This window comes from Anguilla rostrata, chromosome 8, assembly GCF_018555375.3.
Source record: "Anguilla rostrata isolate EN2019 chromosome 8, ASM1855537v3, whole genome shotgun sequence".
Classification (NCBI taxonomy): domain Eukaryota; kingdom Metazoa; phylum Chordata; class Actinopteri; order Anguilliformes; family Anguillidae; genus Anguilla; species Anguilla rostrata.
The window spans coordinates 17,306,980-17,334,017 of record NC_057940.1 but is presented as its reverse complement, the minus strand read 5'-3'; the positions used below and the strand labels follow the sequence as shown (position 1 = coordinate 17,334,017).

The window sequence follows — 27,038 nt, the reverse complement described above, 5'->3', positions numbered from 1 at the left end:
TCAAACATAGTTTATAAATGTTCTATTCAATATTTAGGACATATGTCTCTTTAGGCTCCTGACTATCTGGTGAAATTATGGCTCCACAAACATATTAGACATTTAGTATTTCACTTGCTGCCGGTACACTAAAGCTTCCAATGGTTCAATCTGAGTCCTGTGAATATGAGTTATTAGAATGTGAGTTATGTGAATATGAACTATGTGAATCTGAGTTATGTGAATATTTGCTGGGTTAAAAAAACAATTGTGTGCAGAGATACTAGGAGACCCTGGCATTATAGGGATGTCGGCACATTTAAAACAAGACAATCGTTTTCCTGATTTTATTGGTCATTTGTAATTACAGCCTTGTCATCTGTTTTGCTTCCAGAATTATTGATTGTCATACATTTATGAGCAGAACTGTTTTCCTTATTGTAATGGCTACAGTTACAATCTGTTTTTACAGCATTGTTACTGCTGTTTAGCGATTCTACTATAATGTGTAGATGTCAATAGTACTTTGATTAAAATGAGTTGTAGCAATGCTTGTGATCAATAAAGACTGATGAATTTTCAGTTCCTTAGATGAGTGTAAACAGTATCCCTAAATAATATCCTAATTAAAAGCTAAATTGTGCTTGATTGGTTAGAATTATTACAATACATGTGAAAAATTTACAGTTTATCTTGACAGGCCTCATAGTGTTAACTTTGTATCTGCATATGCAGGTTATTGTCCATTAAATCCTAAAATATGTTATCAGTTTTATCTGTGTGTTTGCTAGAACAGTGACGTCTATGTGTTTTAGCACAGTGCAATCTATCACTCATCAGTGTGCATCTGTGTCTGTTTTTGGCTCAATTAGCAAATAATTTCATCGATAAAACATGAATGTATTTTCATCAGAAGGTTAGACAGTGAAACACTTTACATTGGGACGCATGGTTTACTGTGGTTTCTATTGTATTGCAAGATGTGAAATTATGCTTGGCTGTGTGTAAATATGCTCATTGCACTGTGCTAGAGCAGCCGCTGGTGGTTTCCATGATCAGACCTCGGTGGTGTGGGGTTCATGTACGTGTTGTTGACCCTCCTTTACCTGCTCTCCACAGATGCTGTACCTCCTGACCTTCTGGCTCCTGTTGAGACAGGCCCTCACAGAGAGGAAGGAGAGGCAGGACATGGAGAAGGAGCCGGCCACCCTGTCTGATGTCATCGTGGAAATCCCCCCAAAGGGTGAGTCCAGGACAGTTGTGGCATCACATCCCTGCAATTTCCCAGCTGCTTTAGATTAGGGAAGATGCACTTCCCACCCTGTGATTGATTGGTTGATTGGTTGATTGAATAGGGTGATTTACTGGGAGATTTATTGATTGAATGGCTGGTTGAATGTGCAATATTTTGTTATGCTGCTGTTGGCTGATTCAATAGTACTGAATAAATATGCTTATGTATCAGTCTATGAACATGGGGTTGATATATTGTTCATATCAGTCTGAATATAGGAGTGATATTGTGCATAGCAGTCAATGAAGCTACAGTAGGTTTGATATATTGTTCATATCAGTCTGTACAGGGGTTTGAAATTGTACATATCAGTCTGTACATGCGTTTGATATATTATGCATATGAGTTTGTATATCAGTTTGAAATATTGTGCATGTCACTCTATACATGGGTTTGATATATTGTGTGTATCAGTCTGAACATGGATTTGATGCCCTTCTTGAATAATTCCCTGTCTTTAGTTTAGTATATTTGACAAAATTAAAACACATGTATCAAAAGGCTTGCATGTGAAGAAATTGTCAAGGGGTTTAAAAACGATTCCATTTCATGTAGAGGAGGAGGAGGAAGAAGAGGAAGGTGAGGATGAGAAGCAGATCATGCAAGTCCTTGGCAACCTGGTGATGTCCCTGTTCATCAAGTACTGGATCTACGTATGCGGGGGGATGTTCTTCTTCGTCAGCTTTGAGGGCACGATGGTCATGTACAAGATCGTTTACATGATGATGTTTCTCTTCTGCGTGGCACTCTACCAGGTACAGACCTCCTCCTGCCTTTCGCTAACCCTAACCCTAACCCTCTGGCCCCTGCCTAACCCTAACCCTAACCCTGACCAAACCCTAACCCTCCCTCCTGGATCACCCTGCTCTGTCAAACATGCCTAATGAATTTAAAAGAGTTTTAACTCACTTCATAGGAAGCCGTGCTGCAGTACAGTTTAAAGTACTGTATGACATCATTAAAGTAATGGTATCAGTTTACTATCTGTGGTTATGATATGTTATACATTTTTTGCATTATTAATCTTTATGGTGATGCATACATTCAGACTGTGGCATGTGTTTGTAGGTGAACTATGACTGGTGGAGGAGGATCCTGAAGTATTTCTGGATGTCTGTGGTGGTTTACACTATGCTGGTGCTCGTTCTGATTTACACCTTCCAGTTTGAAAACTCTCCTGACATCTGGAAAAATATGACTAAGCTGAAAGACCAGAGGTTAGTGACTCTCATGCCATCAAACCCAGAACCAAATGCATACATTTATGCAGTCAACTGGTCCAGTTCTTTTGGATGGGTGGAATCTAATTGCTTTAGAAAGCAATTACTTCATAGGAATTAAAGAAGTCAACTTCTCTACCTCCTCTTTCTTCCCCTGCCTCTCAATCCCCCCCCCCCCCCCCCAATCCCTTTCTCGGTCCCCCTCTCTCCTCCTAGCCTGGAAGACCTGGGGCTAAAGAGGTTCACATTGGGGGAACTCTTCAAAAGAGTGTTCATCCCCACCTCCTTCCTGCTGGTGTGCAACATTCACCTGCACTACTTCCACGAGCGCTTTCTGCGGCTCACCGACCTGAACGCTGTGGCAGCCAAGCAGGAGAGCAGCGTTTACAGGTGACTTTACTGGGGTCCTGAGGCTTGGGCCCCCTTGTGTCACAAATGTTGTGTTGGGTTATAAGAGGTGTCCACATACGTTTGGAAATGTAGTGTACATTTCAAAATATATTTATCCCTCATTCATATCCACATCTATGCCTTCGTTGCTGGATATGATGTGCTATGTATGAACATTGGAGCTTTCAGTAAATGCTCAAGGTAACACCTAATGTATGAACTGTAAATCATTTGATTTTTATGTTTAGTTTTGATTTTCTGGTGTATTTGGTGATTTGTCTGGGCTATCCAGAGAAATAGGAAATGGTAAGATATATAATACATTTTTTTTACTGTGCTCCTTTTTAAAGGTTTATGTTTCAATTTGTTCTGACAGCAAAGAAAAGGAAAGATGTTTGTTCAATTTAAAAATAACACGATAAGCATTTATTATACATTTACAGTGCCCTCCATAATGTTTGTGACAAAGACATTTTTTTCTTCATTTGGCTCTGCACTCCACAATTTTAGATTTGTAATCAAGTAATTCTCATGCAGTTAAAGTGCAGATTCTCACTTTAACGACATGCTCTATTAAAGGGTATTTTTATGCATTTGGGTTTCACCATGTCACCAGAAATTCACTTTTTATAGTCTCCCACATTTCAGGACTCTATAATGTTTGGGACAAATGACTTCACAGGTGTTTCTGATTAGTCAGGTGTGTTCAATTGCTTCCTTAGTGCCGGTTTAAGAGAGTTTTTGGCATCTAGTCTTGATTCTAGACTTTTGATTGCCTTTGCCGTCTGTTACTGGTGTTTGAGAACTTTGGCTGTCAAATGATGGTTTGATTTTCAAATTCTATTCGAATTGTAAAAAAATGTGGAGCCAAATCAAGAAAAAAATGTTTTTGTCCCAAACATTGTGAAGCTCACTCTATATAATATGTGCTGGGAATTAGGAGCACGAGTAGTCAAAACTCTGTGCAGCAAATCCATGAGAGGTAAGCTTCTCTCATCTACCTCATTTTTCGTAACGTTCCATTTGTCTGTGAAAGCATTTCCTGTCCATCGTTTTCCAGCCTCTCTGCCACTTTCTCCTTTGTCTCTGTAACCTCCTCATCTCTCATCTCTCCTCCTGCACCTCCCCTCTTGCTCAGCCATGCCAAAGTCAATGGGCGTGTCTATCTGATCATAAATAGGTGGGTATTGCTTGCTTACTGGCCTCCATGGATCTCCTTAACGGACTGAATCGCCCTCATTCTGTATCCCTCCCCTCTCCCTGTCTGTCACTCTGATGTCATCTCAGGTGCCTGATCCACTCTTTATATGTTGAATGAACCAAGTTCATGATGACTATGGCGGCTTGTGCGTATGTTACAGCTGGTTTTAGAGCGCCTTTGTCAGTTTTGAGTTCATTTGGCTTTTCTTTTTAACTTCAATCGCCTGGAAATGTTGATATTTTTCCCCTTCTGCATCTCCTCAACTCACAGATCCTTTTCTGATCCTCAACCTAAGTGCAGTCCAAACCCCACGTACATCAGTATTTATTCCAGAAATACTACCCATAATTCCAAGCATGCCATGTGTATGCCACTATGCCCCTGTTGCAGCCATCTCTAAGCAAGGCATCCAGCAAACTTTCCCCAAAAGTTATGTTCTCCTCCTCTTCCTATATTGCAGCATCATGTATAACCCCACAGAGAAAGTGTGTTTGGACTATCTCCTGTCTGACCTGCCAACTGTGTTCTCCTTCTAATTTCTCCTTTCTGTAATTTACTGAGCAGCCTCAAGCAAAAATTACCCTCTCAACAGAATGAGTAAGTGTTACTGAGGACATGAAATGCCTGCCTGAACATGCTGCCATTTCATGCTCCCTGACCTTAAACTTTGACTCATTTCTTTCCCCTTGAGGAGGGAGATGTCAAGTTTAAGAGTCAACGTCCTTTATGACTGCTACTCTACCCTTACGTGCTAGCTGCAGGAAGCGGACGTTTGTGACATCAAGACGTTTTCCCAAGAATGCAAACAAAAACAAAAAAAACTCTGCCTTGCTTGTTTCTGAAGTAAATGCTAGTTTACAGAGCCCTATGCAGAAACATGTTAGCGTGTTATTGCTGCCCAGGGGGTCATATCCATAGCTTTTGCTTGTGGGACAGGTGGCGGGGGATTCTTACAATATCATGGTCAGAGCCACTGGTTAATGGTGTGGCGCTACGTTTCACAGACTTGCGCACCCGGACGGTAGCCTGGCTGACATCACCATGATGAGCTCCTCCCCGGGGGCCATGTCAAAGGAGGAGGAGGCAGGGGCAAAGGTTCAGCTGGACCAGGAGGTGGAGAAGGAGTCCCTGGAGCAGGACAGCAAGGACAGCAAGGACAGCAAGGCAGGGAGCCGGGAACACAGCATGGGGACAGAGCCGCCCTCTGACCAGAGCTCAGGTGCCTCTGGGGTAGGGGGGTGGGAGAGGATCCACGGGATACCCTTAATCACATAAAAATATTAACAGCCTTTGGTTGACACAGTGTCCAAGGCATGCAGTAGGTTAAAGGTTAATGGTCATAGGCTCAATTTCCAGGTTGGACGTTTGCTTCTAAAAATATATATGTTCAGTACAAGCGTATAATGAATAAACATTGAATTTTGTATACTAGTTCTAATAATATTATGAAAATATTTATTTCAAAAGTAAAAGCATTTAAAGGCTAATACATCCCTTGTTTACCGATATGGTGAACTGTAGCTATTCTTTTTTCAGAACAGCTATTGCTGTACCTTAATGGTGTGAACTCAGTGGGTGCATCTGCTTGATCTCACTCTGCAATTAATTCATTTTATCATGAGTTTAAGCCCAGACTACGGCTCCCTTCTGAGCAACATTTCTAGGAGGCCATTAAGCCCAGCCCAGACAGTATAGCCAGTGTTTTAGCGGCTACGACCCACAGCATTATGCTTCTGAGTCACAGCCTTATGAGTACTGTTTCTGAGTCACAGCCTTATGAGTACTGTTCCTGAGTCATAGCCTTATGAGTACTCTTTCTGATTCACAGCCTTATGAATACTGTTTCTGATTCACAGCCTTATGAGTACTGTTTTTGATTCACAGCCTTATGAGTACTGTTTCTGAGTCACAGCCTTATGAATACTGTCTTTGAGTCACAGCCTTATGAGTACTGTTTCTGAGTCACAGCCTTATGAGTACTGTTTCTGAGTCATAGCCTTATGAATACTGTTTCTGAGTCACAGCCTTATGAATACTAGCTCCAAGTCACAGAATTATGAGAACTGGTGCCCAAATCACAGCCTTATGAGTGCTGGTTATGCAGTGGTCCAATTTTTCCTTTGAAGCCCAGAGTTAGAGAACAGCGATTTTGCCTTTCTGTGTTCACACCCGGGATCCACTCCTGTCACCAAACATCCGTCTCTCTTTTTTTCCCTCAGAATTAAAGAACAAGTGGCACCTAGTGGTGGATCGGCTGACGGTGCTCTTCCTAAAGTTCCTGGAGTACTTCCACAAGTTCCAGCTCTTTATCTGGTGGCTGTTAGAGCTGCACATCATCAAGTTCTTGTCCGCCTACATCATAGTGGTCTGCATTGAGGAGGTGAGTTCACTGACCCCCCACTCCCCCCACACACATAAACAGGGTATGAGCTATTTACTGTATGTTCAAATGGTTCAGCACCATTGTGACACACGTACGTTACTGTGGTCATACGTTGTATTTTTACATGACAGGTCGTTTGCTGTTCAATTCCCACAGCAATATCTCCACTTCAGAACTACTGACATTTTTCTTACGTTTGGAGTCCGGTGCTCCACCGTCTTTAGATTTTCGTTTGGGCATTATTGACTTCGTTCGCTCTGAACTTTTCTTTTCGATTTCTGTGTGTGCACACGGCCCTGCAGTCTCATGCCCTTTTATGGGGATTGGCGGGGCGTTTACCTATGCTAATTAGGAACAACTGGCACGCGGTTTCCCTTTACGAGGACAATGAGATTCATCATTTTAAGAACACGTGCAAACAATTCTGCGGTTTAAGAAGACGTCGTGAATCTGACGTAGACATTTCTTAGGATCTTTCTTAAGAACAAATTTAAGAAAAAACTTAGGAAGATATTGGTGAATGAGGCCCTTTGTGCTTTGTGATAGTTCTCAGAGCTGATACACTAAAAGTGGTTAATGTGTGTTATTGGTGTGAAGTGGAGTAGAGAGACATGCTTTTATCCCTGTTGTTTCCAGGTCTCTCTGTTTAATTTGGTTTTTCTGGCGTGCTGGGCCTTCGCTCTCCCGTACAGCCAGCTTCGTCCTTTAGCCTCCAGTATCTGCACCATCTGGACCTGCATCGTTGTCGTCTGTAAAATGTTCTATCAGCTCAAAATCATCAACATTGACACCAGACCCTGTCCAATGGTGTGTACCTGATGCCAAACCACTGTACTCGTCATAAAAGGAACTTGTTCTCTACTGTAATCTCAGGATTTGGTTCAAATCAGCCAGTTGTGTAGTATAATCACAAGTGGGCTGGGTTCAAGTTAGCCAGTGCTATATGATCATCACAGGATGTTTGGGATTAACTTAGTCTGTGCTGCAGTATAATCACAGGATTGGATTTAAGTTAACAGGTGCTATTTGATAATCACAGGAGGGTTGGGCTTAAGCTGGCCAGCAGTGTAGTATAATCACAGCAATACTGGGTGTTTTAGCTCCACCTAGTAAAATGGCAGGTGTCCATAGGCTCCTGGTTATTTCTCCAGAAATTACACTGTTCAGGCTAACTTGAGACAGTTCCACCACAGTGCAGCATCCCCATTGCATGTGTGAATTGAACCTTTGTTTCCACAGAGATTCAACTACACAGATGACGAGAGGAAAGAGCTGAACGACTCTATCCTCTACCAAACTATGGACCCTGGAAAGTGGGTGGGGCTGCAGAAAGCAAGCCCTTTGCTGCCGTACCTGAGGGTGAGAAAGCTACTGCATGCATTACAGATGGCACGGCTGTCCTCAGTACATATCAGGGACCTGTGCTGCAAGCTCATTTCAGCAGTATTACTGGAAAAATACTCCAGAAAAAAACTCCATGAAGACAGATTGGTTCTGTAGAAACATGACCTTCAGTGCTGTTAACTTACACTGGAGAATTAGATGGCCTTCATGTGTTCTTTGTGCAAGCTCATGAGGCAAGTCAAGGTTCACTTCTGTATGTTTTTATTTCTTTGTTGTTCACACAATGCAAATGTCATCTCCAAGTTACTAAGGAAAATACTGACCTTATCTCTGGGTCAGTACAGAATGTACCCCTATCTATCCTCCATTTACCTGATATATGCTTCTGCTTGTGCTGTTGTTTCAGCACAAGTAGCTTTTCCATATGTTGGGTGATGTTCTTTTATGGAAGTTGTTGCTCTTTAAAGGGAATTTTAGGATTAACATGATGGCATGAAGGAATCAGTCGACCCTCTCTGTTTTCCCCTGTATACTGTGATCAGAACCACCTGTTGATGTTGGCCTTCTTGGCTTTTGAAGTGACCATTACCCGGCACCAAACATACTTCCGACTGAGGAACAACCTCATCGTTCCCCCTGCAAGAAATATCTTTCATGACATCGCTCATCAACACCTTGACGATGGCATTGTTAACTGTGTCAAGTACTTTATCAACTACTTCTTCTACAAGTTTGGTCTGGAGGTATGTTTAGTGTAAACTAATTAATCAAGTATGCAAATTTTGATTAATAATACTTATAGGTCTCATTATGTATGGTATGTCTCTTTATAGTTATATTATATATGTTTTTATTACAGTATCATATTTTTATTATTGTATATAAAACTGCATCACTGTAATTTTATCAGTTTGTTTATTTTTATATTTTGTTTCTGTTGAAAAAATTGTTGGCATGCACTCATTGTAAAGTGAGGTCTAGCATCATGTGACATTACTCATTGCTATTAGTGCCAACTGGAAATGAAATTACTGGCATTTATATTTCATATAATGAACAAAACATCCTGTGGTTGTTTAAGTTAGTTAAGTTTAGTTTAGGTTAGTTGGAGCTAGACAAGTCTTATTCTCTTTGTCTCTCTGCCTTTCCATCTGTCTTTCCATCACAATGTCTTTGTCTGTCTTTTAAAGACATGCTTCCTGCTGGTGATCAATGTGATTGGCCAGCGGATGGATTTCTACGCTGTGATGCACGCATTCTCCTTGGTGGTGGTCATGTACCGGCGTAGGAGGAAAGCCATTGCTGAGATCTGGCCCAAGTACTGTTGCTTCCTGGCCTGTATGCTGACCTTCCAGTACTGTGTTTGCATCGGCATCCCTCCTGCAGCCTGCAAAGGTGTCCTCATTTCACCACAGTGAAGAGTCCTCCAGCACTGCCCTGAGACGAAAGGAGTCCCATTAGAATAGACTGTGGTGTTACTGGAATGGGAATCTTCCTTTGGCTTCATCTCAGATTATAAAGTTAATAAAATGTCTGTATATTATAGTTGGTGGTTAACTCACAGTCTGTGTGTTTGTTTCCAGACTATCCGTGGAGGTTTCCGGGTTCAACCTTGGACTCCAACATGGTAAAATGGTTGTATTTCCCCGACTTCCACACCAGGCCCACTTCCAGGTTTCTGATCTGTAAGTTAGCATCTGAAACGCTGAGCGACCATTGAGGCAGCATTCCTGTGGGCGCTGCTAAGCGTCACGCTCCCTCTCTCCTCTGCTCCACAGACGACTTCATGCTCCTCCTCTGCGCCTCACTGCAGAGGCAGATCTTCGAGGACGAGAACAAGGCTGCAGTGCGCCTGATGGCTGGCGATAACGTGGAGATCTGCCGAGACCTGGATGCTGCTGCCTTCAGCCTACAGAACCCCGTCCCAAACTTCATCCACTGCAGGTCAGGCTCACCTGCTGCTGGCCCAACAGCTTTCACTAGCTTTCACTTTCACTGCATCCCAATCAGCGTACGCTAGCCTCTCCTGCTGTACGCTGGACAGCTTTCACTAGCCGCTTCCACTGCACTCTCAACAGCGTACGCTAGCTTCTCCCACTGTACGCCCAACAGTATATGTTAGCCCTCCCACTGTACGCTGAATAGCTTTCGCTAGCCTCTCCCACTGTACGCTGAATAGCTTTCGATAGCCTCTCCCATTGTATGCTGAATAGCTTTCGCTAGCGTCTCCCACTGTACATCCCACAGCTTTCACTAGCTGTCCTTTGCGTAAGATTTTCCTTAGCAATTTCCCTGCAAGGTGGCGACTTGGCTGTAGATGAGTTGCCAGATGAGCTATACTGTAGCCATCCAGGGCACTCAGCCCCAGTGTGTGTGGGGTTCTACTGTCAGTCAGTTGGCTTGCGTTTCTGTTTGCGAAGCGCTGAGGGAGATTTGGGCCACTCAGCTCAACGGTAGACTGCTCTCCCACTGCTGTCTGCGTCTCTAAGTGCTCTCCCAAGCACTTCGGTTTTTTGTCTTTTTAAACATGGTGGCTTTGATCTCTCTGCCGTTCATTCCCACTGCAGTAAAGCCTGTTTGTGAGCCACTTAGGGCCTACGTGATCATGTGATCACCACACTGTCCCTGCCGTTTGATGTGTGAAGTGTACAGGTTTTATTACGTGACTCTCAGTCAGCAGACCAGGCAGGGATCTTTGTCAGAATCTGTCCAGCCGATGCCCTCCTTCCTACCCTCTGCTCAGCATATCAGGTTACAGACAGCAGAGAAAAAAATCCATATTCCACAATGGCCCTGTCTATCGCACACCCGCATTCTTCGACTCAGCGGCTATTTTCTTTCACACAATTCAATAAGTAGCTTTTAAGTATGGAAACAGAATTTCTCCCTCCCCTCCCCTCCCCCCCCCCCGCCCCCCCTCGTCCTGACGAGGCAGGGCCCGAAGGAGAGTGACGTCTAGGCATTTTGGCCCATCAACACAAGGCTGTACTGTGACATCCTGCCATTTCATCAAAGCAATTTCCAGCATGCTGTTGTGGTACAGGCCCTTCTCAAGGTTTAAAAAGCCGATTGGAGATAATGGATTGTAATAGTAAGGACTGGGCCCTTCTGAGGAGTGCTCTTTTGTTAGAGGATCCTATCTTACCTAAGAATGGACTGTGCAGTCTTCTCTTAAATACTGCCTATTGTTTCCTGCTTCTGATGCTCAAAGGCCTCTGACAACATCAACACAGTGATGCTTTATTAAAACATATATATATATATATATATATATATATATATATATAAAATATATATAAATATATATATATATATATATATATATATAATAATATAGACGGGTGACAAATTAAAGAAAAACCCAACATAAAGTGTCTTAATAAGTTGATGGGCCCCCATGAGTGCCTTGGCATAGATTATACGAGTTTCTGGAACTCTACTTAAGGGATGGATCCCCATTCTTCCAAAGGATATTCCCTCATTTGGTGTTTTGATGATGGTTAGTGGAGAGCGATGTCCAACATGTCAGTCCAAAACCTCCCATAGGTGTTCAATTGGGTTGAGATCAGGTGACTGCGAAGGCCACGGCATATGATTCAAATCATTTTCATTCTCATCAAACCATTCAGTGACCCCTCATGTCCTGTGGATGGGGACATTCTGGAAGAGATCACTCCCATCGGGATAGAAATGTTTCATCATAGGATAAAGGTGATCATTCAGCATAACTTTGTATTGATTTTGAAGTGTCCTTCCCCTATAAGGGGACAAGTGGACCCAAACCATGTCAGGAAAATGCTCCCCACAGCATAACAGAGCCACTGGACCTCCTCACTGTAGGCGTCAAGTATTCAGGCCTGTACCGTTCTCTTGGTGTATGCCACACATGGTAACTCATCTGATCACTGATCATTTCACTTTTTTCCACATCTCTGTAGACCAGTGCCTAAGGTTTTTGCACCACTGAACTCGCAAATGTGCATTTGTCTTTGTAATGAGGGGTTTATGCACTTACATGTCGCACTAATGCGGAAGCACATCGAATGGGTCATCGAATGTGTGGTAACGACCACAATTTCCGAACGTACGGTTCAGCATCAGTCATTTTGACTTCAAATGCCACTCTGTATGTGACGTGTGGGGATTATTCCTAAGTCAAACTGTTTGTATATATTTCTACTGGTACAATGTTTCATGTCTTCTGGATGATAAACCATTTCTAAAGTACTCTGTGTTATCCGATATGATTGAAATTGGGTTTTTTCCTCCACTTTCTGGATTTTCCCAGTTTTCCCATTTCCTGTTTTCCTGTAAAGCATCTTTGTGACGGTTTCTGTAAAACATGTTATACAAATAAAGTTTAATTGAATCGAACTCTATTAGCTCAGGGTCCATGTATGGGTTCATGTTTTACAGTTTCATGCTTTCAATTATGGTTTAATCCAGAGATATCAATGTCAGGACACTGGCTCCTCGTGTAATACTGTTTCTCTTGAGCAAAACTACAGCTGTATTTAACAAAGCCTCTGTCTGTTGTCATGCAGGCATAGGCTGGAACCTCACCTGCTCTCAACAAGTTCATGTTCTTTCTATTCTATCTGGGTATTTGGGCACCCTTTCCTTTTTATCTGGGTACTTGGGTACCCTTTTCTTTCTGCCTGGGTGTTGGATACCCCCTGTGATTGTTGATATGATTGTTTTCATATTGCTGTTATAGTTTTATAAACATTTGTTTTGTTTATTATCTTGCCGTGTTTATTATCTTTCTGTAATAGTGTGCAGTTGTCTTTTCAATATTTTTCATACAAAGAAAATTCATTTCAAAGAGCTTATTCAAAAAAATGTCAGCTACTGAGACAGGCTCTTCTTTGGACCCACAGGTCTTACCTGGATATGTTCAAGGTGATCATGTTCAGCTACCTGTTCTGGTTTGTTCTCACCATCATCTTCATCACTGGCACCACCCGTATCAGTATCTTCTGCATGGGCTACCTGGTGGCCTGCTTCTACTTCCTCCTGTTTGGCGGGGAGCTTCTGCTCAAACCCATCAAAAAGATCCTGCGCTACTGGGACTTCCTGATCGCGTACAACGTGTTTGTTATCACCATGAAGAACATCCTCTCTGTGAGTGCTCCCCTTTACATATTGCACAGGTTTCTGTCTGTGAGTGATCCCTTGTACATATTGTACAGCTTCTTATCTGTGAGTGATCCCCTGTACCTATCACACAGCTTCCTATCTGTGGGTGATCCCTTGTACATATCACACAGCTTCCTGTCTGTGAGTGATCCCCTGTTCATATCACACAGCTTCCTGTCTGTGAGTGATCCCCTGTACATATCACACAGCTTCCTGTCTGTGAGTGATCCCCTGTACATATCACACAGCTTCCTGTCTGTGAGTGATCCCCTGCACATATTGCACAGTTTCCTATCTGTGAGTGATCCCATGCACATATCGCACAGTTTCCTATCTGTGAGTGATCCCTTGTACATATTTCACCACATCCCATTGCCTATATACATAGCAGGCTGTGGCTAGGATGATATAGCTGCATGGCTTATATTTTAACATTACTCATTCATCCAGCTACATCTATACTGAAGATGGAGTCAGAGTACGGATAGGAGCACAAGGTATAAAGGCTACATCCTTCAGGTGGCAGCTGTGCTGTGTCCAGATGAATATCAGTGGTCCTGAGAAGAGAAAAGCGAAAAATGGCTTGCCTGAGTAGATTATGCATTGAATGATGTTGCCTGTTTACTAGGATGTTGGTGTGTCTGTTCATTTCTTAGATAGCTGCCTGTGGCTATATCAGGACTCTGGTGCAAAAAAGCTGTTGGGTGATTCAGTTGTTCAGTCTTGCCTGCACTATAAAAGGATACTCAACAGGTAAGTAACCCAATGTAAATTATTCAGTATCTTTCAGCGTATACTGCCACACTCAAAAGCATGTTTTGCTAGTGCAAGCAAATGTAGATCAGCCTTTCTTCTAATTTGACTGATGAGCTGTTTGCTGATTAGCCTATAAAATATCTTGTGATATATGATCTAAATTCTCATAAGTGAATTTTTAAAAAGTACTGCACTTACTAATTACTACTTACTAATTTTATGAGATATACAGAATAATACTGTTTATCAGCAATGAGTGAAACATTTGCTGTACATAACAATAACAGTGAGCTGATAATGTACACTGTATGGGGAATATCTTGGGTAGTTTAATTAGCTGTCTTTACATCATTATTTTAGTAGTGGCTTGTAGGGAAACTTTGGAATTAATTTTTAGGGGAACTTTCATGTATTGTTACTTGACGCAGAAATTCTTCACAGGAATACATTGTAAGCATGTGCTTTCAGAGCACGAAAGGGTTAATCAAGTGCATTCCCAGTGCAAAGCCAGGAGAGGTGTTGTGAGTAGTGGTGTATGAGTAGAGTGATGTGTCCTGTGCTGCAGCTGTGCAGAGTCAGGATTGTGACTTACCGCGTGACGAGGCCGGGATCATCTGGGACAGCATCTGCTTCGCCTTTCTGCTGCTGCAGAGGCGTGTCTTCATGAGCTACTACTTCCTGCACGTGGTGGCCGACATCCGTGCCTCTCAGATCTTAGCATCCAGGTACTGTACTGAGGATCACACACACACACACATACACACCTGCACACACGCACGCACGGATACACACACACACACACATACACACACACACACACTCACATATACTCATTACATTACATTACATTTATTTGGCAGATTCTTCTATCCAAAGCGACGTACAAGAAGTGCATAGACACATGCACACACCACATGCACATGCACACTCACACACTGATACTACTCATATGCCTTGTTTTTGCAGAGGGGCTGAGCTGTTCCAGGCCAACATAGTGAAAAGAGTAAGGGCCAGACTGGAGGAGGAGAGTAAGTCCATGGACCAGCTTAAGAGACAGTGAGGCCCTTTTCATATTTCATATGATATGTAGACATGCATATGCACATTTCGTTCTGTTATAGCCAATGGCTGTGATCCATGATCTGAAAGTCTCTACTGCATATTGATGAAATACAATGACATTTTCTAAATAGGAAATTGGCATCTCATTTTTCCCTTTCAATCAGACCAGTGTCAATGACTGAATTAAATGCACTTTCTTAATATAATAAACAATTATTATTATTACTGTTATTTTTAGTATTACTATTTTTATTAGTTTATTTATTTTTATTTCAGCTGAGTTCCTGTTTCCATGTTTTTTGCCATGCCCCATTCAGTGTCCAAAATGATGAAAAACCAGTTCCTCTGGTTGACTTCTTCTCCTCTTGGCTATTAATCAGCTCAATATGTGTAAAAAGCAGGGGTCTGATAGTAGGCTGGCTGACTGGGTCTGTCCTGAACTCTCCCCTGTTTAACCTCAGGATGGATCGCATTAAGGCCAGGCAGGAGAAGTTCAAGAAGGGTAAACAGAAGATGCAAAGCGTGGCTGAGGAGTCCGGGGAAGGCCAGAACCTGGTCCAGGAAGAGCAAGACACAGAAAGTATGGCTGTAATATTAATATGGTTTTATTATGTCTTTCACGTTTCAGCTTAAGCCAGTAATATGTAGGCAAAGTGGTGAAGCAGGTGCATGGATCTACTGGTGCCAAGCAAAGAGGATTTTCAAGTGGGAGTGTTTACACATTTGACACATATTACTGTATCTAAGGATGTAAACATTAGAGAATACCTTTTGGATGTGGACAGATGGTTCTGCAGCTTCTCATGAGTGGTTTGTACTTTGCATATTTATGATTCAAATCCCGTCAGCAAATACACAATCAAATGAAATATTGTGGAGTGCTTCAAAAACCTGTTTTGTGTCTTCTCAGATTTCATTAAATGTGCATTAAGCTCCCCAAACACAGAAGTTATTTGGGAATTTCCACAGTAATCTGTGTTGTTTATTGTTTGAATCAGAATTTGAGATGTAAAATGGCCATACAAAGTATTGAGGACAGCTGGGACACAGAACCATTCTTCCTCTCTTTCTCAAAGTGGGGAGAGAAATAAACAACACACACATTAAAGAAGTGTGTTAATAGTGTGAATAAAGCAAATGCAGTCATGTGAGGCAACGGGGGTTCACATGAGGAAGATTTGTAACAGCAAGAAAGGTATTTTTCAAGTTTAGTGGTATTCAGACATTTTGTGGTAAGCATGTACAGTATGACTGGTCTACATTTGTGGTGCATTTGTATAATATGCCTAAAAGTCTGTTGCTGATTTCAAAAATCCATGTTCAGAAAAGAAAGAACATGGCTTAAAATCCAGACAGCCATATAAAAATGTTTTCACTAATCGAGAGTATTGATATTTTGTTTTTGTCCTTTAATGTTTAGCAGCTTGCTGATGTTCCTGAAGATCTTGTGTGTGAAGAAATACATTTAAAATTTAATATTAAAATAAATATTGATATTAATATTTGTAAATATTTTATTTTAGGGAAAGCAGACAAAGAGAAACCCAAGACCAAAAAAAAACTCTGGTGGCGGCCGTGGGTTGACCACGCTTCTAGTAGGTTCTCCATTTTTTCAATCACCATATACCTTATATCCTTGACCAGAACTCGGAGGATTCTCACTGTTGCCATTTGGGCTCTACAGATTCCAAAATTCATAGGCTTTCCATCCAGCCTTTATTCATTTTCTATCTCTATTTAAGGTTCATGCCAATCTGAAAGCAGCATTTTAATGTACTGGAGACCCTTGTAAAATGAGGGGGGGGGGGTTTGTGGTAATGGCAATATTTAAAAAAAAAATGTGTGTTGGTATTAGGTGGAGATGTGGGAGAAAATAACCTTAAATAGAATGTGTATTGGCAAAAAAAAGAAAACTAATAAGACTGGATGCCTAGATTTAGTGTCTGGTATATAACGCATTTTATTCAATCGTAGCTGTAGTTCATTACTCCCGTTACTGAATGAATGCGTATACAGCCTGTCCGATTTGATTAGTTGTTCTGAAGAGTCCACAGTAGAGAATCACTCTGTTTTGTTGTTGATAGAGATAAAGTCCTTCCCTCATAGTGTGTCCAGAGAAATTCCACTCTATAGCAGCTAATGGCCCACACCAGGAGAGCCTGATGCAGCAGGGGTGTGGCGTGGGGGTGGGGGGGGGGCTTTGGGGAAGGGGGGGGGTTGGTGGGTGGTTGTGGGTGGGAGGGGGATCTTGTCTCTTGGTTCGTCACATTATCCTGTAGGGGAACCTCCTGAGGAACTTGATCACTGCTGTTAGTGTTCATCCACAGAATGTTCTAGGAGAATGTTGATTGGTTGGGACGTAAAGGCACTATTGGGCTAGTACTTAACTAGATTGGCTGGGAACTGGAATCGCTTGTTGCTGTAGATGTCAGCCAGCTGCTGGCTGAGGAACATCTTTAAAACCCCTCTGTGGATCTGCAGAAGCAGGAGTGGGAAGCCATTCATGTCGCTTCTCACTTTTGCCTGCACTGATCAGTTCCTTTTGGTTGAAGTCTCAACCAGTCATCTTATAATATCTCCCACCATGCCCAACTGTATCATGTCATTCTACCTGTTGTTTTCTCACTGTTCATCCAATGATATAGTTTTGACCCCCCACCCTTCCCCCACCCCTCCTTATGCCATGCATACATTTCCCATCATGCTGTTCTGTTCAAGGATACAAGGATACAGTTTTTCCTATTGCAAGTCTTTCCTGCAATGTAATTGTGTCGGTCTGGGTTTTCCACTGAGCTGTGCACTGAGCACTGCTCAATTTAACACTCCATTATGATCACGTCTGCAAGTCTGTTTTTCTTTTTTTAAATCTATGGTTGCCTTTACCATATCACCCTTTGTAACATCTCTGCGAGCAGCAATACTTTCCTTGAAAATACAAGTAGGCTTTTCAAAAGATTCTGTCAACTACATCTGACGCAACCTGACGTTTACCACCTTTTCCATTCGCTCTTTTACTCCTGCAATTCCACTCAGTTTATCATAGATATTTTTCTTTCACCCTCTTCATCAGCTTTGTTTGTTTGTGATTGCAGTAATAAAGTCATGTGAATTGTTGGAGGAAAATGGCTGTTAGCATTTCTGCACCCTACTGGCATCATAAGAAGTTTTCATTCAACTGCCAAACAAAAGTTTTCCCTGGGATTAGTTGTTCAGATGCAACCCCATAACTCTGTCTAACACTTTACCGTTCAGTGGTGAGAAGTGGGGAGTATTACTTGTTTGAATCAGACAGTGAGGAGGAAGAGGAAGAGGAGGAGAAAAAAGATGATGAAGGTCCAAAGAAATCCGCATTTCAGGTGAGTCTAAAAACAAGATGGATGACCGTGTGTCCACAGTGGTCACTTTTTTTCTTTTTTTTAACTTAGCTCTTTATATTTCATTGTCACAAATAGACCTTTGTATCAAGATAAATAGGGTTTTTTACAAGGGTGCAGTGGTCCAAGGTTTGATGTCAGTATAGGTTGTGGATGGAATTTGCACCAGGAGCCACACAGGCATAACTGTTCTTTGAATCATAATTTGTGTAGTATTAAGTTGCCATCTAAAGATTTCCTTTTTTAACTTTCAGTGTATAAGGAAATTAATCTGAATGTTATTGTTGTGTTATTCTTAAAACAAATGTGTTTAAATTATTTACAGATTCAAACCACCTATCCCACAAGTTATGATTCTTTTTTTGTATTTAATTATTACTCAGACTGAACGTATGTATGTTTTAACACAGCGTTTGACACTTATGAAAACCTGATTATGATTATTGTGTCCACAGTAAATCATAAAAAAATGAATGTAACAATAAACTTATTTTCTTCATAAAATGGATTATTAACACCTTTAAATGGCTGTTTGGTGGAGCCTTGTAACTGCAACAGGACTGCACTAACTCTCTCTCACTCACACTTTGTTCTTCTTTGTAGCGAGCAATTGGAAAATTTGTCTCCGCTATATTGGCTTTGCCCAAGTCTGTTGTTAAGCTGCCAAAAACTGTCCTTCAGTATGTAATCAGGGTAGCAAAGGTATAACCTCAGGCTTAAACTTAAACCCTGTCTTGTCTTGCATGATGTCCTCCATTTCCTCTGATTCAGCATCATACCAAACTGCATCTTCATTTCCATGACGTCAATGTGAAAAAACAGACTGATTGACTTGAAATGTGCTAAACCTCATCAGTGTCATACACAGACATAGGAAATGGAAATGCGGTTGATTTTCCTCGCCTCTGATTTGATGGCTGTCCTTTCTGTGCATGAGCAGATGCCTGCCTCAGGCTTGGCCATCAGGAATGCCTCTGTCTTGTCTTCCTCTGTCACCATTTGTGTTTTAGACCCATTTGTTGCCTTGGGGTTGTTTTGCTCTATTGTGATATTTTTGTGTTAGAATGAGTCGTTTAAGCGTAAAACAAACTTTCATAGTAAGTACTGTGTTTAGATCCATTAACAAAAAGGGTTTCACACAATGTTGGTCAAAAATTATTTTATGGAGTGTCAGTGGAGCAAAACACACACCAAGCATGGCTGTCGGCATTCCGTGAGGGTGAACTCCACCCTGTCGGACTTCATGTGGGTCCCTTCGGCAGAATCCCTTCTGTTTGTGTATGTAGAGTTTCACTGGTGTTCCCTCTCCATAGTTCATATACCATGCCTGGATCACAAACCCCAAGACTGCCCTGAAAGAGCGCACCAAAGGCAAGCGCAAGTTCTGGAAGAGGTACACTGGCGGGAACTCGAAGAAGAAAGACAAGAAGGACGGTAAGGGTGTGGCCTCTCTGTAGCAGGGAAACAGGAACTGTTCCTCCTGACTTCATGCCTCCAGGTGTTCTCCTCATTCATGTTCACCTTTGCTCTTACAATAAACATTATGTACATCTTTATGTGCTCTATCTTTATGTGCTCCAACTCTGTACAGTATGTTAATAATATGTATTCAGAATCTCTGTGTGTATTTTTTTTTTAGCATGTTAAATATTTTGATGTGATATTTTGCCACGTTGAATTTGTTGCTTTTTCCAAAGGCCAGTGCAACGCTGTTTTGATGCTAGAGTATATTTCAGTCTCAGTTTGACTTGTGTGGTCAGCATGTTAGCCATGAATGAGGTGCTTGTGTGCATTATGAGCCAAGCTGAAGGACTCACTGATGTCTATTGGAAGCTGCACTGGGACTGCCCGGTCCCCACTGCGGTAAAGGCCTTCATCCCTCGGCACACAGCAGCCTTTGATTGACAGCTCTGGCGGTGGAGGCGGTCAATCAGTCCATCAGAAAGGGTGGAAATGGCTCAAGGCTAAGCTCACCGCAAAGCTGGGTGCTTTAACGTTATTGTTGAGCTGAAGGATTCTCATGCTGAGTGGACAGTGCTTTAAAACCTCCTTTGTGACACTGAATCATTTATGAATGTGAGTGTTACATATTTAAGTGTGGTTAGACCGCAGGGCCTGTCCTGTCCCTCTAGGTTCATCTACTGGTTCAGTATAACAGGAGACCACAGAGCTGGTCCTGTCCCTCTTGGTTCTGCTGCTGGTTCAGTAAAACAGGAGACTTGTCCTGTCGAATTAGGTTCTGCTGCTATGCTGAGCATGTAGAAGATGAGTTTGAGTCCTGCACTTCCAGAACACGTCTCCTGTCTGTTCTGGCCCCACGGTGGTGGAATGACCTCCCTGTGGAGGTCAGAACAGCTGAGACACTGACCCATTTCAAACGACGACTGAAGACTCACCTCTTCAGGCTGCACCTCTCCCTATCCCTCCCTACCCCCCTGTAAATGACTGTAAGCTTAGGGTTGTAACTAGGCAGCTGTTTCGCAGGTGACTTAGGTGTATTAACTGTCTTAACTACTACTTGTAGTTTTTCCATAGACTGCGTTGTTGCCGTTCTCGTTGTTAGTGTTAATCAGTTTAACCTTCAGGGTCCAAGTTGAAGCGGTTTTTCCCTGCACTTGGACCGGTACTTCTCTCTAGGGGTTTCGTCATACTTGTTCCTGGTTATGGTTATACACTTTGCTGTACGTCGCTCTGGATAAGAGCGTCTGCCAAATGCCTGTAATGTAATGTAATGTAATGTAATGTCTGTAAGGATAGACAAAGCTATTGTGTGTCATAATTGAAAAGCAATAATTTAACATAATGTGCTATATGTTTGGGGTTTGCGGCTAGTAGTGGAATGACCCTTTGTGTTGCTGTATGTGTGTATTTGCACACACACGCATGTTTGTGTGTGTGAGTGAGTGTGTGTGTGTGTGTATGTGCATGTGTTTTGTTGTTTATTTACATACAGCTACTATCCTTCACAGAACATGTGGCTATAGAGGTAGGAGAGCTTGAGGATGAACAAGAGAGCTCTGAGGCGGGAAAGAAATCAGATGAACCAGGTTGGTATCTATTCTTACACTGCACTTAGTGTACTGCGCTAATATTTGTACTTTGAGTGCCATTATACTATACAAAACTAAAACTTATACTCAATTATTGTATACTGCACTAATTACTATTCTGAGTGCACTTACAGTGCACAGAACTAATATTTCTCCTCTGGTTGCACTTAGAGTACAGCACTATTATGATGAAGTGTTACATACTTGTGAGTGCACTAATATTTTTATTCTGGAATGTTCTAATAGGTGTGTTTTCAGTGTGCTTTGACAGAAGTGCTGTAGTGGTTAAAAGCCACTTTAATGAGTGCATCATTTGTCACTAATAGCTCTGTTTAAGAATGCCAGTGGTGCATTCATTGATTCTTGTTTTCGCAAATGGAATTTGTTTAATTTCATTCAGTCGTCTAGTGGAAATATAGAACAAATTGAAATTTTCTAAAATCATGAAAAAAGAAACAAAAAATGCCTCCAAATTTCTGATAATGCAGCAAAGAATTTGTAATTTATAGATGATTAATTGTGCACAAGTAGGTCTCTTCTGAATGCACTAGTAGTGCAATGGTAGCTCATTTTTAAATACAAGTATCAATTATTAAAATGTTCAGTTATCAGCATTATGCCGGTCATACATGGATAAAATTATGTGTACACCTGACATCAAACATCTTATCCAAAATGATAGGCATTCGTTGGTCCCCCTTTGGTGCTATAACAACCTCCACTCTTCTGGAAAGGTTTTATACTAGATGTTGGAGCATTGCTGCATGGATTTGCTTTCATTCAACCACAACAGCATTAGTGAGGTCAAGCACTGTTTGGGCGATTTAGCCTGGCATGCAGTTTTCTTTCCAATTGATTCCAAAGATGTTGAATGGGGTTGAGGTCAGGGACCTGTGTAGGCCAGTCAAGTTCTTCCACACTAATCTTGGCAAAACCATTTCTATATGGACCTCACTGTGTGCCTGGGGGCATTGTCATGTTGATAGTAGAAAGGGCCATCCCCAAACTCTTGCCATAATTTTGGAAACAGAATCGTCTGGAATATCATTGCATTAAGATTTGCTTTCACTGGAACTTAGAGGCCTAGCCCAAACCATGAAAAACAGCCCCAGACCAATCGGTGTCCAGATACTTTTGGTCATATACAACTCATTACCTTTCTGCATTGTCTACATGAAAATCGCACTGTGTTCGTGATCAAGCTTGTGGAGGAGCACGCAGGGTCAGCCCTGGTCATAGACTTGGAGGCATTTGGTAATCCTCTGTGACTCTGCTCTGCTGTTCCTCACAGACAACATCATCAAGCGCATCTTCAACATCATCAAGTTCACCTGGGTTCTGTTCCTGACCACGCTGGAGAGCCTGACCACCTGGCTGAACTCCATGTGCCGTGAGCACATCGACATCTCCACCGTGCTGCGCATCGAACGCTGCATGCTCACACGGGAGGTCAAGAAGGTACGCGTACCGCGGTGTCGCATGGTGTCGTCTCGGCCGCTCTAGACCCCACGTTCCCACACTGCTGGCCGTTTGCTACAGCAATTTGGGGGTAAAGACCATGCAGTGCTCCATCCAGGATTCAAGCCCACAGACCTCGCAGTTGTCCAGGCCAAATCCAGTGTTGTTCTTCCATTCCAACAGAGACCAGGGTTTTGAGCACAGGGCGGGTCTGTGTTTCGCCTCATTATGGCAGTCAGGGAGAGATGAGGAGGGGTGTAATACTCTGGGGTCCATGTAAGGTATGGTGGAGGTCACCTCCCTTGGAAAGAGGGGCTCAGACCTGTTCGTTCCTTGCCTCAGGGTAACGTGCCTTCGCGGGAGAGCATCCAGGTGTATTACCAGAAGCAGCTGCGCCTGAACCTGTCCAGGGAGTCGGGCCTGGATCAGCTCGACGAAGAGGACTCGGCCTCCGGCTCGCAGAGGGTCCGGCGCCGACGGGCCGGGTACAGAATGGAGAGCCAGGACTCCATGGCCTCACGGGACAGCATGTCCAGGTGTGGAGGGGAGGGGGGTTGTTTTCGGGGGGGGTTTCTGTCAGCACACACTGATCCCACCTACACCCACCCCCCCGGGCTAGGCTGAAGGCTCACCCCCGGTGGGGAGTGTTTGGGGTGCCGCCTGGATAAACATTATGCTATGTCCCTCTCTTCATGAATCGTAAAACACATTCATATCTGAAACCGAGTTGCTGGGGGAGAATCAGTCATACGTCACATACATGGATTTTACCAGTATGCCTTTAGGATATCGTTTTAGGTTCATCATGCAGTTCATTGTGCTTTTTTGTGATGTAAGTAGACATTCTTATGTCCATCCTTTGTTTACTAAGCTGGCATGTGCTTGTTTCAGTGCCGTAAATGTTTGGCAGTGGAATGCTTCTTTACCGCAGGGCGGGAGGGAGTTGAGTAACGGCATCCTCTGACTCTGCTTTAACTCTAATCTTCCATTTGCTTCTGTTTTTAACAATCTGCCTGTTATTTATGATGCCCAAGAATTTTTAGATATTTGTCTTAATAATACAGTATATGAATCCTATGTCTATATGGATGAATTATTCCCTTTTATTCACAATTTGATTCATCATACTCTAATCATATAGTTCAATTTTAATGATTATGCTCAATATATTTCCATTTTAATTGTTACGCCAAAATCATATTGTTCATTTTGAATATCTATGCAGTATTCTCTAAGGCAAAACCGTTATGAAGTAAATAATTCACTCACGCTACGGATGAATTCCCTTCTTGGGTAGTCATCTCTCATGTGCTCACATCTCTGTCCATCTCTGTCCGTCTGTTCATCTCTCACTCCATCTCTAACTGCGTGCCGACGGCAGCAACTACACAGAGGCCACCATGCTGTTCTCCCGTCAGTCCACGCTGGACGACTTGGACGGGATGCCTGAGAGCATTCCCAAAACCAGCGAGCGCGCCCGTCCCAAATTGCGCAAGATGTACAGCCTGGACATGTCCACTGCTTCCACTGACAGCGGCAGCAGCGCTGTGTCAAGGTGCCTGGCACTGCACTCTCTTCCCCATAACCTCCATAACCCTGTCACTTACATAACCCTGTGACCTTGCCATCTCCATAACCCTGTCACCTCCATAACTGTGTCACTTCCATAACCCCATGACCTTATCATCTCCATAACCCTGTCGCCTCCATAACTGTTACCTCCATAACCCCATGACCTAGTCATCTCCATAACCCTGTCACCTCCATAACCCCATAACCTTATCACCTCCATAACTGTGTCACTTTCACAACCCCATGACCTTATCACCTCCATAACCCTGTCGCCTCCATAACCCTGTGACTTCCATAACCCCATGACCTTATCACCTCCATAACCCTGTGACTTCCATAACCACATGACCTTGTCATCTCCATAACCCTTATCACCCCATATTCCTCGGCCCTACGTCACCCCATAACTCATCAATTCATCACCCCCCTCCTCTCTGCTGCTGTATTATCTCTCTTCACCCATTGCTTAATCTGCCATGTCTCTGCGTGGAAGTTTCATTTAACCCTCCTGCTCTCTCTCTCCATGCTGGTTTTTATGCTAAGGCGGCACAGATAGAATTTAAAAATCGCAAATAGAAAAGAAAACAAGATGCCATGTGGCCTAAGTGCATTCCACACATGTGAGTCTCAAACCCCCCCCCCCCCGCCCCTCCCCACACTGTACACAAAACACCCTTTTTTATTTGTTTTCCACCCGGTATTGAATGTGCCTTGGGGAGGATTATGGCCTCTGTTCAGTTGAACAAGAATATACTGTACCTTGGCATTGAGAATCAGTAACAAAGTAGCTATTTAAGTATGTAATCTATACATGTCTTAATCCACATAGTGGTGGAGGAGTAGGCAGTGTCTCCATGCTTTACAGAAAGGGTTATTATTTTTCCTGTATTTTACATTTCTAAATATCTTTCTGAATTTACCTTCTAAACTGTATCTTCATTTTAGATATTTTGTAACTGTCTGTTTCAGTAGAAGCAGATTCTGGGTGGGATGAAATAGAGTTTAAGCTGTGAAAAACTGCCTCCTAGTGAACAGCTGTGGTACTCCTACTTTATAAACAGCCTTTACTGTACAGTTATGCAAAGTTGGTAATGGGAATGATATAAGACTCTTCAAATACCTCTTTTAATTGATGGCGTTGATAAGAGTGAATTCTCCCCTTATAGTGACCTAGCAAAACCATGTATATTCATAGAAGAGATAGGATTTATTTATGCAGAAAGAGTCTAGTACCTACACACAGCAAAGTGGGTAAGTCTGAACTGAGGAGTGGGGGCAGTCATCTGTCATTTTACTACTAACATACGTAATTCTATATCTGATTGGTACATGGTTAATACATAAACATATAGTGAAATTTGACAAAATAAATTATTTGCTTTGTCTAACATATATCATGAATACTGATTAAGCACACAGCGACCTCTAACCTTCAACATTCTCTATATCAGGTGTCAGCATACACTGTCAGTTAGTTCTTATCTAACATATGTTTTCAGAATTCTAGGGAACATGGCGTGCAGCACGATTCCTCCCTGGTATGGCACGGGGGAAGGTAACGAAGGGCCAAGTCTATCTATCCGGACTCCTGAACAAATGAGAGATAAAAAGAAACCACACACACACGGACACACACACACACTCCTGTCACAGAAAACAACTTGTTGCCCTTGGGAAGCTGTGTGCCTGGAGAGCCAGAGGCCCCAGTGAAAGGCCTGAGAATTTAATGCAGTATATACTTTAGTCAAAATAAATATTTACTCCACCCTTCAATAGGGAACAAATATTTCAGCTTTTGTGATGGCAATATATTGAAGATAAAACTCAAAACTGCTCATTAGAAATGCTTGTCAGAACAATGCTGGCCTGTCAAGGAAAAGTGGTAACTTCCAGATTTCAAGGACCAGTCACAGTTAGCGTGCATCCACCATACCTTGATAGTGTTAGAGGGCTAGTGTAGGCTTTCAGTAACTTTCTGCTGAAAATAATTTATCGGAGAAGACTGGTGGATGCTGGGTGTAATTACTGCGGGAAACTGACGGGGGGCACTGTACAACTTTTCCCACGCAGCGAGGCCACGCAGTCCATCATGCTGTACTCCCGTCAGGGTACCACCGACACCATCGAGGAGGTGGAGGATGAGCAGGACCAGGAGACGCAGGGCCCCCGCTCCTCCTCCTCCCCTGGTGAGAAGGCGGATGAAAGCGAATGGAGGGAGAGGGTGGAGGGGTGTGAGTCTGAGTCGGAGAGCGAGGGGCTGGAACAGACAACAGAGGGGTGCTTCCAGAGCAGGGACGGGGAGGCGGATGAGTCCGGACCGGACACGGTGGAGCTTGCAGTTCAGCTCACCCCCGATACGGATGGGCCCGCCTCCTACCCCACGGACGGCGAGGTCCCGCCATCCTACAGCAAGGCCGTGAGCTTCGACCGCCTCTCCACCAGCTCGGACCGCCTCTCTGTCAGCTCGGACACGGACGACGACAAGCGGCTGATGATCATGACCCCTGACAGCCGGTCTGACGGCTTGGATGAGCCACTGCTGCCGTCCACAACCCTGGAGCTGACCGCCAGCGAGCTGCTGCTCAACAAGTGAGCCACTGACCCTGCAAAATACAGCAAAATTACACATGGATATATCCATGTTTAAAGCCACTGACCCTACAAAATACAGCAAAATTACACATGGATATATCCATGTTTAAAGCCGCTGACCCTGCAAAATACAGCAAAATTACACATGGATATATCCATGTTTAAAGCCACTGACCCTGCAAAATACAGCAAAATTACACACGGATATATCCATGTTTAAAGCC

At 42.9% G+C, this 27,038-nt stretch overlaps 1 protein-coding gene across 1 annotated transcript in view; it reads left to right on the top strand.

Annotated features, from left to right (window-relative positions):
- The window catches only part of LOC135260981 (piezo-type mechanosensitive ion channel component 2-like), a 92,504-nt gene that overhangs the window by 55,618 nt on the left and 9,848 nt on the right, over positions 1-27,038 (top strand). Inside the window, exons 14-39 of the mRNA XM_064346768.1 lie at positions 1,099-1,222; positions 1,829-2,028; positions 2,342-2,490; positions 2,710-2,883; positions 5,089-5,303; positions 6,304-6,464; positions 7,104-7,274; positions 7,707-7,826; positions 8,354-8,554; positions 9,002-9,206; positions 9,395-9,496; positions 9,590-9,755; positions 12,692-12,935; positions 13,607-13,703; positions 14,272-14,431; positions 14,673-14,762; positions 15,230-15,348; positions 16,292-16,363; positions 18,021-18,124; positions 18,746-18,844; positions 19,456-19,576; positions 21,112-21,189; positions 22,484-22,650; positions 22,993-23,186; positions 24,032-24,205; positions 26,293-26,811. Of these exons, the coding sequence (XP_064202838.1) occupies positions 1,099-1,222; positions 1,829-2,028; positions 2,342-2,490; positions 2,710-2,883; positions 5,089-5,303; positions 6,304-6,464; positions 7,104-7,274; positions 7,707-7,826; positions 8,354-8,554; positions 9,002-9,206; positions 9,395-9,496; positions 9,590-9,755; positions 12,692-12,935; positions 13,607-13,703; positions 14,272-14,431; positions 14,673-14,762; positions 15,230-15,348; positions 16,292-16,363; positions 18,021-18,124; positions 18,746-18,844; positions 19,456-19,576; positions 21,112-21,189; positions 22,484-22,650; positions 22,993-23,186; positions 24,032-24,205; positions 26,293-26,811 (4,226 nt within the window). The remainder of the gene's footprint in view (positions 1-1,098; positions 1,223-1,828; positions 2,029-2,341; positions 2,491-2,709; positions 2,884-5,088; positions 5,304-6,303; positions 6,465-7,103; positions 7,275-7,706; positions 7,827-8,353; positions 8,555-9,001; positions 9,207-9,394; positions 9,497-9,589; positions 9,756-12,691; positions 12,936-13,606; positions 13,704-14,271; positions 14,432-14,672; positions 14,763-15,229; positions 15,349-16,291; positions 16,364-18,020; positions 18,125-18,745; positions 18,845-19,455; positions 19,577-21,111; positions 21,190-22,483; positions 22,651-22,992; positions 23,187-24,031; positions 24,206-26,292; positions 26,812-27,038) is intronic.